The following is a 14907-nucleotide window of genomic DNA, read 5'->3' as shown; positions in this document are numbered from 1 at the left end:
AAATACAGATCGGTGGGTGTTCTGAACATGAAATAGTTGGCAGACACCAATCATACAAAAGTAACTTTCATTGTAGGTCCTCCAAGGATATTGCATGATACACAATACAGTCGCAGATTTTTTAATTAGCTGACCAAAATTTTCTAAAAGACTGATCACTACGGTATGAAAATTATCACAGTCCCAAAGCCATACAAAAATAGATTTTGTACGTTTTTTCGGTACGTGTATGGCCAGCTTTAAAGGAGCAGTTCAGTGTAAAAATGAAACTGGGTAAAATAGATATACTGTGCAAAATAAAAAATGTTTTCAATATAGTTAGCTGGCAAAAATGTAATCTATAAGGGCTGAAGTGGGAAAATGCCTAACATAATGGCCAGAACTCTACTTCCGTCTTTACAGCTCTGTAAGCTCTGTAGCAGTCAGTAACCAATCAGTTACTTGAGGGGGCCATATGTGACATAGCAGTTCATTTATTATCATTTGAATTTACAGCTCTGTAAGCTCTGTAGCAGTCAGTAACCAATCAGTTACTTGAGGGGGGCCACATGTGACATAGCAGTTCATTTATTATCATTTGAATTTACAGCTCTGTAAGCTCTGTAGCAGTCAGTAACCAATAAGTTACTTGAGGGGGGCCATATGTGACATAGCAGTTCATTTATTATCATTTGAATCTGACCTGTGTTCTCACAAACTAACTGAAGAGTTATGTCCCATGTGTCCCCCCTCTAAAGTCACTGACTAAAAAGTTAGAGAGCTGAAAGCAGGAAGTAGAGTTCTGGCTATATTACATTTTTGCCTAAAATATATTGCAAATATTTTTATTTTCCGCAGTCTATTCATTTTACCCAGTTTCATTTTTACACTGAACTGTTCCTTGAAGCTTCTGCCAGTACCACTACTTCTGGGAGACAATTATACAACCCAAGTATATAAGTGCGAGTTTTAATGCAGTTTCCAAGCATAAGCCCGTTTTTAAAGTAATTATGTGTTCAATTTAGCAAAAATAATAAAAAAAACAAAACGCCAGGCATTGTTCATTTGCAAGGTACTTTCATATTCATGAAAGACAACTTATTCTTCTCGTTTCCTTTTAACCATCTATACACTTGAGGTTGCTAAAAACACAAGGCTGTCACCGGGCTGCCAGTGAGAAACCTTTCAGCCAATGGCAGAGAAGCACCATGCAGCGAGCTGATTTATTAGTATACAGCTGGTAGGCGCAGCCTTACCTGTGTCCGTGACAACACGGAAGCATGTCCAGTAGGCTAATTGCTAAGCGCTGAGTGACCGCTCCTTTGGCCAATCAGTACACGGGAGCGCGTTTTGTGTCAGTTTAGCCCGTGGTGCGGTTTCGTTGAGATGTCTTTACCCAGGGGGCTTAATAGCCGGCTCGCTGCTATTCTTCTGTGGTTGTTATGCGATGTGTCGTGGGGAGCCTATCTTGCAGATGAACTCGATGCCCGTCCAGGGTTGGCAGCATTGGCTGCTCGCAATCGAAGGAGCTTGGAACAGAACAGGACGCCGGCAGTCGATGGAACTTGTCAGGAGAAATGGGCCTTTCAGGGCGCTCTGGAAAACGATACACACACGGTGCGAACTGCAGACAGGGTTGGGAAATACAACTGGGGATGGTAATGAGTACGATGAGGTTCTAACAATGCAGGTGCCAGGGGTTTCGCTAAGGCTGAAACGATTTGTAGCAACAAAGTGAACCTGGCGTTCGAGATGACAGATGATACACATCTGATGGCGAATATATATTTTCGCCAATGCACAATGTGTCATTTGAGTTGTAATTGGGGTAGATTAGCCACCATAGAATGTCAGAGAATCTTTGTGGCTGCTGCAGAATGTTGTTAACAAAATACAAGGGAGCTAAAGCACACAGGGCTGTAGAGCATGCAGCAATTTAACATGTACATATTTATCATGACATGTTTGAGTGCTTCTTAATGAGTAAGCTGACTGATTCCATTTCATTCAACCTGGTTGTACCCACTAGCATTTATATCTGCATTTTAGTGCAGTTATATTTCATTGTGTTTCAGCATGCTTCATTTGTTACACCTCTGCATAGAAAGTTCAATAAGGGCCCATACACACATGTTTATGATTTCATTTGTGTTTAATTTATTATGAGTTTTATGGTATAGGAAAAAGTCGGATAAATGAAACCAGTTTTCTGTTACTGTACTGAAAGGAGGGTACCGAAAATTCAACTTGAACCCAAATAGGAACACACCTTTAAACATCTGTGTGTAAGGGCCCTTATATACGCTTATAAAAATGTTCATCTTTGATTTTCCTTTAATTTAACCCCACCCTCAGCCAGTGCAGTAGAGACATAAATAGTTAGGGATCTTTTGGTTCATACCCACACTCTCTTTTTTTTTTTTTTCCCCTGTTAAAGGTTCAGTGCTTTGGCATAAGTGGCTGCTACACCTTGCCATGCCTTTATATGTGTATGAAGGCTCTTGGGCATATATATGAAAGAGTGAATATCCTGTACCATTCTATGGGATTTCTTGTAGCATATCTATCAATAGTCGAACTTAAAAGTTCACCCCTTGATATGTCTTTTAAAATCCTCTAGAAATGGATTGAAAGAGGAGGAATTTTACATTGGCTTGCTGTGCCAAACTCTAGGTTCACTCTTTGATATGCCAACATATCTTAAATGGTAGGGGGAAAAAACCCACAGATTTGTGCTTTAAAAGTGGATCCCCCAATTTGTATGTACAAATCACTGGCTTGGTTAGTCCCATGGTCTGCTTCCCTTATTGTTATATGGGCATTATAGAATGCTATAACAATAACCAGGAAAGTTAAGCTATTACATTACAGAGAAAAACTGTTACTATTGTTATGATTAACCACAAACTTACTTTATGGCAATTGGTATTTAATTAATTTAACTGTTTCTCTGTATACTGGTCTCCCTAATAAAGAACTGTTTGTTGGTAGGTATAGATCCTTTACCATTTGAGTACTACTGTACTAGCTGATGGGTGCTCTGTTCCTTAAGCAGTTTTAATATTATCCTGTTTGAATGTATTCTTAGACAGTGGCTGTTTTCATAGAAAAACAATTAACAGGGCAGCCACCCTGAGAAATGCCTCCCCAGTTAGTTGGATTATTTTAATCCAATAGCCCTTTAGATTGGCTTGATTTTAATTAATTTTTTTTAACATTTTCAGCCTTCATATTCCAATATTACCATTATGCAACCATTTATTATGTTGCTAAGAGCTGCAGAACAGTAAAAGATATGTATATCATTTAAAAAAAAATAGAGAAATAATAAATACTAAGCATACATTGTCAAAGAATATTTACCATATTATAAGGTGAAATGCCACTTTAAGAACAACTCTGTGTATATGCTTACCTGTTGTTATGAACCTGAAAATCCAGTTTGACAGGTACTGTGCAACAGGTATTCTCTACCAGTGACCTTCACATGGGCGCTGTCCCCTATGCAGTGTGTTTACAGTTGGATGATTTATGGATGGTAAAAAAAGCTGCTGAATGCATCACATAACTTATTATTAAAGAGTGCTTTAAGGAAACTCTTGTGATGAAACTGTCTTTAACACATTACTGATCTGTTGGCCAGAATGCCATAATGGCAATTTTATTAATAGGGAGAGAATAGTAGAAGTAGGGGAAAAAAGTTAATGTGTAACCTGAAATATCCTCTGTGAAAAAATAAGGAGTGAAGAGTTGCAAAAATAAATACATTTACTGGAATCATCCAATGTTTCAGCCACTAAATGTAACATTTCTTAGGGATTAAAACCAAACCTCTGGGTGTTTATTTCTGAGGAAGGCAAATTTAGTAACCAAAATGCGGGGTCTTTGTTTTTTTTGTTATGTTTATAGTGCGGCGCTTTTTTGATCTATTACAGTTGTTACTGTTACAGTTCTTACTGACACCTATAGACTTGATTTGGTTAAGGCAGTGCTCCTTATTTGACATGTTACATAGAAACATTTCCAGTCAGCTGATACAATATGCAAATAAGAAATTGCAGAGATGCCATTGCAGTACTTATGTATTTAAATGCATATTTGACATGCCCCAAATATCCCATTTATGTCTCCAGTCATACAGTCAAACACTGCCTGATAAATGGGTGCATATTCAGTTGTGTGGTTTCCTATATAGTGCGAGTTCAAATACTTACTTAAAAAATAGTTTTTCTATGGAACAAGTTAAATTAGAGCTAGCAAAAACTGAAAGTTAGTCTCTGTTGAAATTTTTGTTTGTACCGTAAAGTATTACTGACACACAACTATTAATATACATTAAACGTTACCTATAGGTTAATTTTTATCTGAGAGATCAGCTTTTTCTAAACTTGACAGTCCTGCCAACCTGACTGTCCCTTCTCAGCCTGTGAGTCATAGAGAAATATGGGGGATCAGATAGGTAATGTTAAAGCATTAGGCAAATACTTTTAAAGGAGAAGGAAAGGCTAATAAAGAGTTAATCTAAAGCTGCAGGCATACCTTCAGTTGTCTCAGTAGTGCCCTTAAATCTCCCCATATTTCTCCCGTTCAGATTATCAGAAGCCAAACGGGAAGAAAAAGCGCTGAGCTGTGTAAAGAAGATTCCTATAATGCTTCGCTCCTGCACAGACACCCAGACCAAGTGAACATGCTCAGTTAGTAAGACTATGGGGCCGATTCATTAAAACACGAGTTTGAATCCCGAATGGGAAAAATTCGGATTGGATACGATAATTTCTGAAGATCGCAAATATCACGAAAATGCTTACGAAAAATTCGTATTAGTCACGATACTATCGTATTGGCGATCCGAAAGTCACAAAATGTTCATATCGAACGATTGTAAACAGCGGCAAAACCTTTCCGAATTTTTCGCTCGGGTGTACGCAAAAGTCACACGAGTCGAAAAAATCAGCGAAAATACGTTTGGCGCGTTCGTGTCTTAATAAATCTCCCCCTATGAGTCAGCTTCCTGCTGATTGGCTCAGACCCACATTCCTAAGGGGGGGGGGGAGTGAGTTCCTAGCATTCTTGAGGGAGGGGGAGCAGGAGAGAGCAGAGAGCTGCGTGTCTCTGGCACATGAATTTCAGACACAAGAAATCTTTTCACAGAGAAGTCAGTGCAGCTTTTCTGTGAGTGCTTATGGCTGTATTTACATTCTGATCAAACTTACTTAGTTTTTACCTTTCTTTCTCCTTTAAGGCTAATGTCCCACAGAGAGATATTTTTACAAAAATGAGTTCTAGTGACAAGTCACTCGTTTTGTATCTACATAGAGAAGAATATAAATCGGCAGTACCTAAACTGACGATATTACTTCAAATCGCTTATTGCTCCAAATCGCTATGAGACCCGTTTTCAAACGATTTTACAAAGAAATCATTGTCATTCAAAAGTATTGGAATCACTGAAAGTAAAACCCACTGAGCTGCAATTTCCCCTTTGCACGTAGGGGTATATTTATCATGTTGTGTAAAAAGTTGCCCAGGGCAACCAATCAGCAATTAGATTTCAACAGTTATCTGATTGGCTGCTATGAGCAACATCACCAGTAATGCTTCACTCCACTTTTTGCACACCATGATAAATATACCCCTAAATGTAATTTCTAATTGTGGGCGGGGAATATGACACCTGGATTTGTGGGAAATAGAATCGCTCCATTGTTGAAATCTCTAGTAATCACTTGTTAGGAAAAGATGAGTGACTTATCTCTGGAACTTGCTTTTTAAAAATCACAGCCACTAAATTTCCCTGTGGGACATTAGCCTAAGGCAAATTTGCAATACCATGCAAATATAAGAGATTATGAGAAATGTAAAAAAGGTTTAATTTCTTTTGTCAGTATCTCTTTAATATCTGGCTTACAATTGTCTTGTGCATTTACTAATACTTTATATGGGGAAAATAAACATCACTGAGTTTGAATTTAGCGGTAATTGTCTCACTGATTTTAGATATCTGGATTGCTGTCATTTAGCACAACAGCATCAAAGTTTTTACCCTTTATCCCTAATACTGCTGCTTTTTTATTTAAAAACAGGGGAACTTAATACACTGAATGCCAAGATATTCTAAATATGGTGTAGTACCTGTATAATTGGATTATAATTGTATAACAGTATTAAAAAGCAGTGTCGGGCTGGGACCCCAGGGGCCCACCAGAAAACCCCAAACCATGGGCACATTCTCCAAACTATTTTTCTTCCTCTTCTCATTTAACCTTTTTGTTCTACAAGTCTATTTTATTTACATGCTATAATCTACTCCTCAATCTCCTTGTTTCCAAGCAAAAAAAAAAGGGAATGACCATGGAATAGGCCACTGACCCCTGCAGGGCCGGATTTAACTTCGCGGCGCCCCGAGGCCGCCCCCGCCCCCCCCACGAGTGCGCATGCGCAATTGCGCGGCGCCCTCTCCCCCTGAGTGCGCATGCGCAATCGCACATTTAAACTCCCATACGGAGCAGTGGGGAGAGGTCCCGACTGCTCCGTATGGGAGCCAAATTTTAAAATTCTGTTGCGGCGGGGCGGCATGCCGCCCCTAAACTTGTGCCGCCCTAGGCCCGGGGCAGCATGCTGCCCCTAAACTTGTGCCGCCCCTAAACTTGTGCCGCCCTAGGCCCGGGCCTTTGTGGCCTTTCCACAAATCTGGGCCTGGACCCCTGGGCCCACCGGGAGATTTACTGGTATTCCTGTGGGCCAGTCTGACACTGTTAAAAAGTTTTGGAGACAGAGAAAATGTTGATGGTAGTGTCACTTTAATGCTTTGTTTAATTTACAATACCTATTGTTTCTTAATTCTAAGTCAATATTTGCATGGCAGTAGTTTGTTTTTGTTTTTATACAGCTTTTTCCTAGGCTTGAACAATTTAATTTGAGTGAACCTGAAGTAGTGCCAGCTCAGATACCTAGAGAAATAGCTTTTCCTTGGAGCTAGCTATGTAGATAGAGGTGCACGATTTCCTAATGCTTCCAAGCTAGTTATATAGGCAGTATATAGTGCTGCTTTTCTATACTGTCTGTTCTACCAGTAGTAGAATTTTAAAGGAACAGTAACACTAAAAAATAAAAATGTTTTAAAATAATTAAAATATAATGTACTGTTGCCCTGCACTGGTAAAAGTTGTGTGTTTGCTTCAGAAAGTCTACTGTAGTTAATAGAAATAGCTGTTGTGTAGCCATGGGGGCAGCCATTTAAATTGAAAAAAGGAGAAAAGGCACAGGTTACATAAGAAGATAACAGATAAACTGTGTAGAATACAATGGGAATCTATGCTACTTATCTGTTATCTGCTTAGTAACCTGTGCCTTTTCTCCTTTTTTCAATTTAAATGGCTGCCCCCATGGCTACACAGCAGGGTATTTATATAAACTGTAGTAGTGTTTATGAAGCTAACACACAACTTTTACCAGTGCAGGGCAATAGTACATAATATATTAATTATTTTTATACACTTTCATTTTTTTGTGTTACTGTTCCTTTAAGGTAAGGGTGATAGGTCTGCTTTAATTGCTTATTGAATCAGGGGGATTATCTTTGCAATAGTAATATAATTGCAAGAACTAGTTTGCCTTGTTTAGCCCAAGAAGTAACAAAACCATTAGATTTTTTGTGATTAAAACAAGTGGCAAAAAGCATGTTCAGCACAAATCCTATTTATTTAACTGCGCACATATAGCTTTGCTATGCTTGCCCTTAGACTGACATGCAGTCATGATTGGATTGTATTCCATTATTGTTTATATTCACGCCATCTTCTATTTGTTCTAACTTGTTTAATGTATACTTCCTTTAAAAAAAAAAAATAAGCTCACCGAATAGGACTTCTTCTTTTTGCCTCTTCTTTTAATTAAGACATATTTATGGATTCTTTGTTATTCTTTGCACTAAACATGAAAATGAAATGATTTTTAATTTTCAACCTCCTGTTCTGAAAAGAAGCCACTTCCTGATTTTGCTAAGCAGAAGAAAAGCTCGCAAAACAAACTTACCAGTCCACATATACGCTTTCTGTAAAATTAGCTGATTCTTTTTTCAAAGCCTAAGAAAGGCTTAAGTTCTCATTTGCGAAGCCCAAGGGCACAAGAGCATACCCCTTTAATGCCTTCTTACCTGGGATTACTGTTCTCTGTGCTGAGTCCTGGATCAAAAATCTCCTGCTGCTCCCTACCTTTTGCCTTTGAAGAGGGCAGGAGTAGAGATGCCTATGTACCCCCCGTCATCAATACAGTGCTGACTGCAGGCAGGGCTGTATTAGTGAGGGGAGCGCAGAGGGGGAAATGTGGAGTGTGTTCAGTGAAATATAAACTAATTCTCCCATTGTGCCTTATAATGGCAAAATAGGAAAATATTTTTGTTTTTTTAAAGAATTGGCAGATTAAGTAGCTTCTATGAGTAATAAAGTAAATCATACTGAATAATACTGAATCCAGTGCTACCCTGCAGTTCGAATTATTCTTAACTTATGTGTATATGTTTTTTTTTTTTCCTAGTGCCAGTTTGACCTTAGTGGCGAACTTTCTCTGATGTGGATTGGTGATGGAACTGGGGTAAGCTATTTATTATAATATATGTATAAAATGTAAACATAATCTGCATCACTGTATAGCGCAGACTTCTCTGGAAAGGGACGGTAAAAATGATGCTAGAAGCCACGGGTATACCAAGGGCACTGGCTAGATGCTACTGCATGGTTGTAGGCAGGTTTACCCCACATTTCTATTCAAGCCTCGATGTGGGAAAACATATGGTTGGTGATAGGGTGCCACTGAGTGGCTGGAGGTTATACTGACCGCTTGTTATATTTTTTGTGGATTGCACATATAAGTAGTTAGAACTGTCACATTGTATCTTGTGTCACCAGCTTTTTTAAGGAGCTGTAGTCCAGCCTGTAATTTTAACCATATTAGTTTGAGTTGACATTTTTTAATTAGGGTTATGATTTAAATGCAAACTTTACAGGTGGTCAGATATGAAGGATGGTAGGGTGCAATCTTGATGTGTAATAATTTTTTCTTCTTTATTCTTTTGGTAATGTATTATTTGCCTTTAGTAACTTCACTTATAACTATTGCTTAGAGATGTCACATGTGACAACTTTAAAATATTAGTATAACCTGTATGAGTATGACTTGTATAAAAGCGCTCGATCTTGTGAAATCTTAATCTGAAGGGGGGCCTGGCCACATAGAGAAAGAAGTTACGTAAATTTATGTAACGTCTGCAAAAACCACTGTGACTTGCTTAGGTACTTACGTAACTTACATAGAAGCTTTTGTAACCTACGTATTATGCAATAACAATGCAGAGAAGCTGGCAGGGTTGACCTCCATAGACTACCAATTTCAGACTGAACTAAATGACTTATTGGCACATTAATTAATCTTTTTTACTATTCATCTAAACTATTTATTACAGAGTAACAATGTCTATATTGTGAAGGTGGACAGGAATTAGGGTAAATGCCACTGACCCCTAAATAACTGATTGACATATTAGCACATTAATTACACAGTAACATAGTAAGTTAAGTTGAAAAAAACACCCATGTTCAGTCTTTTATGTCTATATATAACCTGCCTAACTGCTAATTGATCCAGAGGAAGGCAAAAAAAACCCCATGTGAAGCCTGTCTATTTTTCTGCAGAGGGGGAAAAAATTTCCTTCCTGACTCCAAGATGACAATCAGACCAGCCCCTGAATTAACTCCTATTATGAGCTATCTTCCATAACCCTAAACTTTCCTCATATCATATCAACCTTCTTATCATCATCACCCCTTAAGCACATCTTCTCCAGTGTAAACAACCCCAACTTGGCCAGTCTGTGTTCATAACTTAGACTTTCCATACTTTTTACCAGCTTAATTGTCCTTCTCTGGACCCTCTCTATTTAATAATATCCTGTTTGAGCGCTTGAAACCAAAACTGCATAGCATATTCTACATTGGGCCTTACCAGCGCTCTGTAAAGTGGGAGAATATCCCCTTCCTTCTGAGAATCTATGCTTTTTTTAAAACGAGTCAAAACCTTGTTCGCTGTAGCAGCTGCTGCCTGGCATTGATTGCTACAGCCAAGTGTTTTTTTTTTTATCTACAAGGACTTCAAGGTCTTTTTCCATTATGGTTTGTCTAGTGCAGTCCCATTAAAGGTATAAGTGGCTTGCATATTTTAATATCCTAGGTGCAAGACCGAACATGAAAACTCGTCTGCCACATAGCCACCCTCATTTATTTTTGGATGTACACACATAACCTTGACAGGACTTTCTGAATATCATTAGCATGGAATCCAGCTTTTAAATTGTTGCTAATTATTTGCACTTGCCAAACATTTGAGTCAGTAATTTTACTGGCAAAATACCTTCCTCTCCTCTATGCTACCATAATAACAACACTTTATTTCCTTAGATTATACTTGTTTTGACCACATTTCGGATACCCCTGTTTGTCATGACATATACACAGTCTAAACTGTATAGGAGGTAAGAATGTATGTATATCTTTATTTATAAAGCACTGTACAGTAGAATAGATTAATACAACAGGGGGTTAAAATAATTAATAAATACAAAGTATAACAATAAACACAAGGTACAGTTGCAATAATTTAAGAATCAAAGAGACAAGAGGATGGAGGTCCCTGCCCCGTAGAATTTACAATCTAAATGGGAGGGGACACAAATAGGAGAATAATAAATACTGCAGGTTACAGTGGGTGACACTGCAATATAAGTGCTAGTTCCCAGATCAGGTGCTGTGCTAGTGCTTCAATAGGTAGTCTTTAAATTTAGTTTTAAAAAGACTAGGGGAAGATTCTCTCCGGAAGAAATCAGGCAGGGCATTCCAAATGTAAGGAGCAGCAAGGCAGAAAGGTTTAAGGCGGGAAACAGCAGTAGTCGGGGTGGGGCGCAACCAAGCGTTTCCTCTGTGAGGAGCGGAGGAGGCGGCCAGGAATGTACGGAGACACAATAGAAGAGATGTAGTAAGGCACAGAGAAATTGAGGGCTTTGAAAGTTAAGAGATGGAGTTTGTAAGATATTCTTTGTTTAATGGGAAGCCACGATAAAGACTTTAGCTGTGGAAGGGCCTGAGCTCTCCTAGATGTTAGTTAGTTAGTGTTAGCCATATTTTACATTTTTTACCAGCAATTTTACATGTTTTACCAGCAAGCAGTGACTAAAGGTGTTTTAAAAAAACACTTTTTTTCTTATATTCTTCACTAGCAATGATTATGGAAAAACCTTCCAGGATGTTACATCTCTCATCAACCATACTTACATTCATTCTGAATTTGGCATGGCTATAGGGCCTGACAACTCTGGCAAGGTAAGAGAAGCTCTGGGGGGTTATAAATACATATTCCTCACTGCTGTTTTGTTTTGGAAAGAGAGATGCCATTAGAATAAGGCCAGATACATAGACGTGAATGTGTTGTTTCAAAGAATACCTTAAGGGGGATGGTAAATGCAAGGCAGTTTGCATTTATTAATATAGTAAAGCACAAGGCTTTATTAAAGGAAAAGTAACACTAAACTTTTTTAAGTAAAAAAAGCAATTCTACCCTGCACCAATAACTGCCCTATCCTGCAAACCACTTAGTATTTTAAATGCTTTAGTAGAAAATACCTGCTAAAACTTGGCTTCCTGTCAATTGAACTACGGCAATAAGGCGAAGGAAGGAGCTGCAACCACTATGCGACGATTGATTGATCGAGCCTAGCCTGACTCCTTCCTATACAGAAAGAAGGTAGGCTGGATCGATCGATCGTCGCATAGTGGATGCAGCTCCTTCCTTCGCCTTATCGCCGTAGTTCAATTGACAGGAAGCCAAGTTTTAGCAGGTATTTTCTATTAAAGCATTTAAAATACTAAGTGGTTTGCAGGATAGGGCAGTTATTGGTGCAGCGTAGAATAGCTTTTTTACTTAAAAAAATGTAGTGTTACATTTCCTTTAAGGTTTATCTGAACCTGGTAATGCTTTTAGTATTGCCAAAATAACAGTTCAGGAATGTGTGTTCACTTAACTGCTTATATTTACTCATTATATCTGTCTTGTGCTCTATAAGGATTTGTTCTTACCAGCAAATTAAATCTTTAAAGGGGCTTTGGGTCCTACATTGCAGTACACCCATTGCTCTTGTTTTATTTTAGAAAGAGAGACACCATTAGAACAAGGCTAGGCGTGAACATGTTGTTTCAAAGAGTGTGTGATATTTTAGGAAATAGCATGTTAAACAAGTTTGGATGGCATGTTGGTAAATTTGTTATAATATTATGCATTTCCTTTCTTGGCTCTTAGGTCATCCTGGTTGCTGATGTTTCTGGTGGTAGCAAAGGTGGCCGTATATTCAGATCCTCAGACTCTGCACAGATCTTTGTTCAAACAGATCTTCTATTTCATCCCCTGGTATCAGTCTCTTACAGCACAGAAAATTCTAACTTCCTGTTGGTGCTTAGTGTTGATGTGAGTTTATATGTAGTGTTTGAAACAAAATCTTGCATAAGTGATGTGTTTTTACAGTCATGAAGGTTTATATATTTTTCTAAGAAACTTTATAATACTCAGGTTACCAGTGCTAGATATAGATTTTTTAATGTTTTCTTTGTGTTTAAGATATAGTACTGCCACAAATGTTTGGATTAATAAAAGGGCACATCCAGCATCAGCATGGATAACTGCTTGGGCAGTTAGTAGCATAATATAAAACGTAACTGCCTTTGACTGTTAGTTAATCATATAACCCATTTTACATTATATGTGGTAAATATGTGACCTGTAAGAATCTACTTAGCATGTGTGTCTGCAAACACAACAAATGTCCAGTTGTAGCATAGATCAGAGTATAACAGTTAGGTATGGTATAGGTATGGGAAATGCTCTGCTTACCGGAATACAAATAAGTGTCCAGCACTTCAAATAGAATATACCCCAGAGATCAGCTTGTAAAAGACAGTCTTTAGTCAAGATATTGGTGAGTTTTATTCTAAGTATAACCCAGCTGCAGTTATTTATGATTAATTGCTCTGCCTATAAAGTACAAACCAATGCTCAAAAATGCTGATTGTCCACAAGTTATTTATTTTGTAAACCACTATGTCAAGTTTTCGTAAATTTGTTTTAGTCAATAAAATGTACTTATTTATATATTGTTAGTTTGGGTTATGGATTTCAAGAGATTTTGGAGAAACGTGGAAGGAAATCCATCAATCTGTGTGTTCTGCAAAGTGGTAAGTAACAAAGAATTAATCCTGATAATGAAAATATTGAGTCAAAAGAATAGATGCATAGAAAGGATACCTGCACAATGACACAGTCTCATTTACCTTCTGTACTTTTTCATTATATTTAAATTGCTTTTTTGGATTGCCTTTATACCAATATGTAGTTACATACCTAATAGTTTAGGTTTAATGCACATCCATCAAAAAACAGATATACTTGCATTTTATTATTAAAATGTTGGCAGTTTTGAGCACACATTTCTCTCTTGATCTTCAGTTGCATCTGTAAGTTGGTCCCTTTTATGCAACTGAAGACAAAAATACAGTGACTTTCCAGTATCGAAAGGGTATTGAGGCAAGCAAAAACCTCCTAATTAATATTCACATTGAGCGAACTCAAAAAAATTATAATAATGTTCTCCAACTATTTAGTGCTTTTAGTGCTTGCCAAAATTGCTGGTGGGTGCAAGCCCAATGATTCTAAGTGCTTCTTACATAGAAAATGTTCTGATTCCAAGCTCCTTCTCATTTTACCTTTGATTACCAGTAATCCTCTTTGTCTAGTGAAGGTGTGGATTTGTAGTACAGAAATCATCAACGGATAACATGCAATTTACCTAGGGTAATGCAGAGGATTGTTTGGAAGACTTATAAAATGGCAGTGTACTTTGCTGTACAAACCCAGAGCTGGTTTATTTGTTAAGAGGAGAGCTGGCCTGTAGTTCAAGTTTATTGATTTGTCGGGTATTGTCATTTTAAAGTTACATAACTTTAAGGATGTGTCTGAATTGAAAACCTGTCAAAAGCACTGGTGTGTGGCTAAATCAGTCATAAGCTGAATTTGTTACAAAATATGAGTCAAAATATTGGCTTTTGTGTGGGAGACCAGTTAAATACAGCTGTGGTCTGGTGGTATTGTTTAAAAATTCAAGCAATGAAAAATGTGAACATAAACGAGTAAAGGATTTTGATACTCTTAAGATTATTGTTTCTCGGTCATTCTTAGGTGCTGAGGTAGAAATTCCATTTATTATATTTATGGTATGTCATTAGGATACATACAGTATTCATAAATGCATTATCTAGGAACTACTTGAGTTTTCATTATAAAAATGATTCCCTAATTCTGGGGGGATAGAAGAAACCAAAAGTGCTAGTAATGGTTATCCCTTTAAACTGTTTAAGGTACAGTATTAAGGTGTCCATTAAGGAGAACTAAACCTTAAAAATGAATATGGATATATTATTCATTTTATATATTATATTATTATAATATACCTGTCATAGAAGCTCCCCATCTTGGAGTGTCTGTGACACTCACATGTTCAGTGTGCTCTGGGCAGCTGTTGAGAACCTAAGCTTAGGGGTTGTCTCAAATTATGCAGCAGAAAATGATATTAATTTGTCATGTAAGATAATGCTACAGGGCTGATTCTGTTTGCATTGCCTTGTAGTTATAAAATGTATTATTTACTAATCAGCCTTATATTGTGACATTTATATTCTGTATATACAATATACTATGCATCGGCAACTGACAGCAGGACAGAGCATGTGCAGTGAATCAGCAGAAAAAAAGGTGGGGAGCTACTGGGGACATCTTTGGAAGCACAGATCTTCCCTGCTAAAGGGCTTTGGTGCCTTGAGGTGCTACAGAAGCCCA

At 37.7% G+C, this 14907-nt stretch overlaps 1 protein-coding gene across 1 annotated transcript in view; it reads left to right on the top strand.

Annotated features, from left to right (window-relative positions):
• Positions 1-1228: 1228 nt before the first annotated feature.
• sort1 (sortilin 1) overlaps positions 1229-14907 on the top strand; it is a 33158-nt gene continuing 19479 nt past the window's right edge. Inside the window, exons 1-6 of the mRNA XM_018091538.2 lie at positions 1229-1596; positions 8515-8571; positions 10431-10504; positions 11246-11348; positions 12322-12486; positions 13177-13250. Of these exons, the coding sequence (XP_017947027.1) occupies positions 1366-1596; positions 8515-8571; positions 10431-10504; positions 11246-11348; positions 12322-12486; positions 13177-13250 (704 nt within the window). The 5' untranslated portion in view covers positions 1229-1365. The remainder of the gene's footprint in view (positions 1597-8514; positions 8572-10430; positions 10505-11245; positions 11349-12321; positions 12487-13176; positions 13251-14907) is intronic.

The sequence above is a fragment of the Xenopus tropicalis genome, chromosome 2 (assembly GCF_000004195.4).
Source record: "Xenopus tropicalis strain Nigerian chromosome 2, UCB_Xtro_10.0, whole genome shotgun sequence".
In the NCBI taxonomy this organism is placed as follows: domain Eukaryota; kingdom Metazoa; phylum Chordata; class Amphibia; order Anura; family Pipidae; genus Xenopus; species Xenopus tropicalis.
This window is presented reverse-complemented; position numbering and strand designations above follow the sequence as displayed.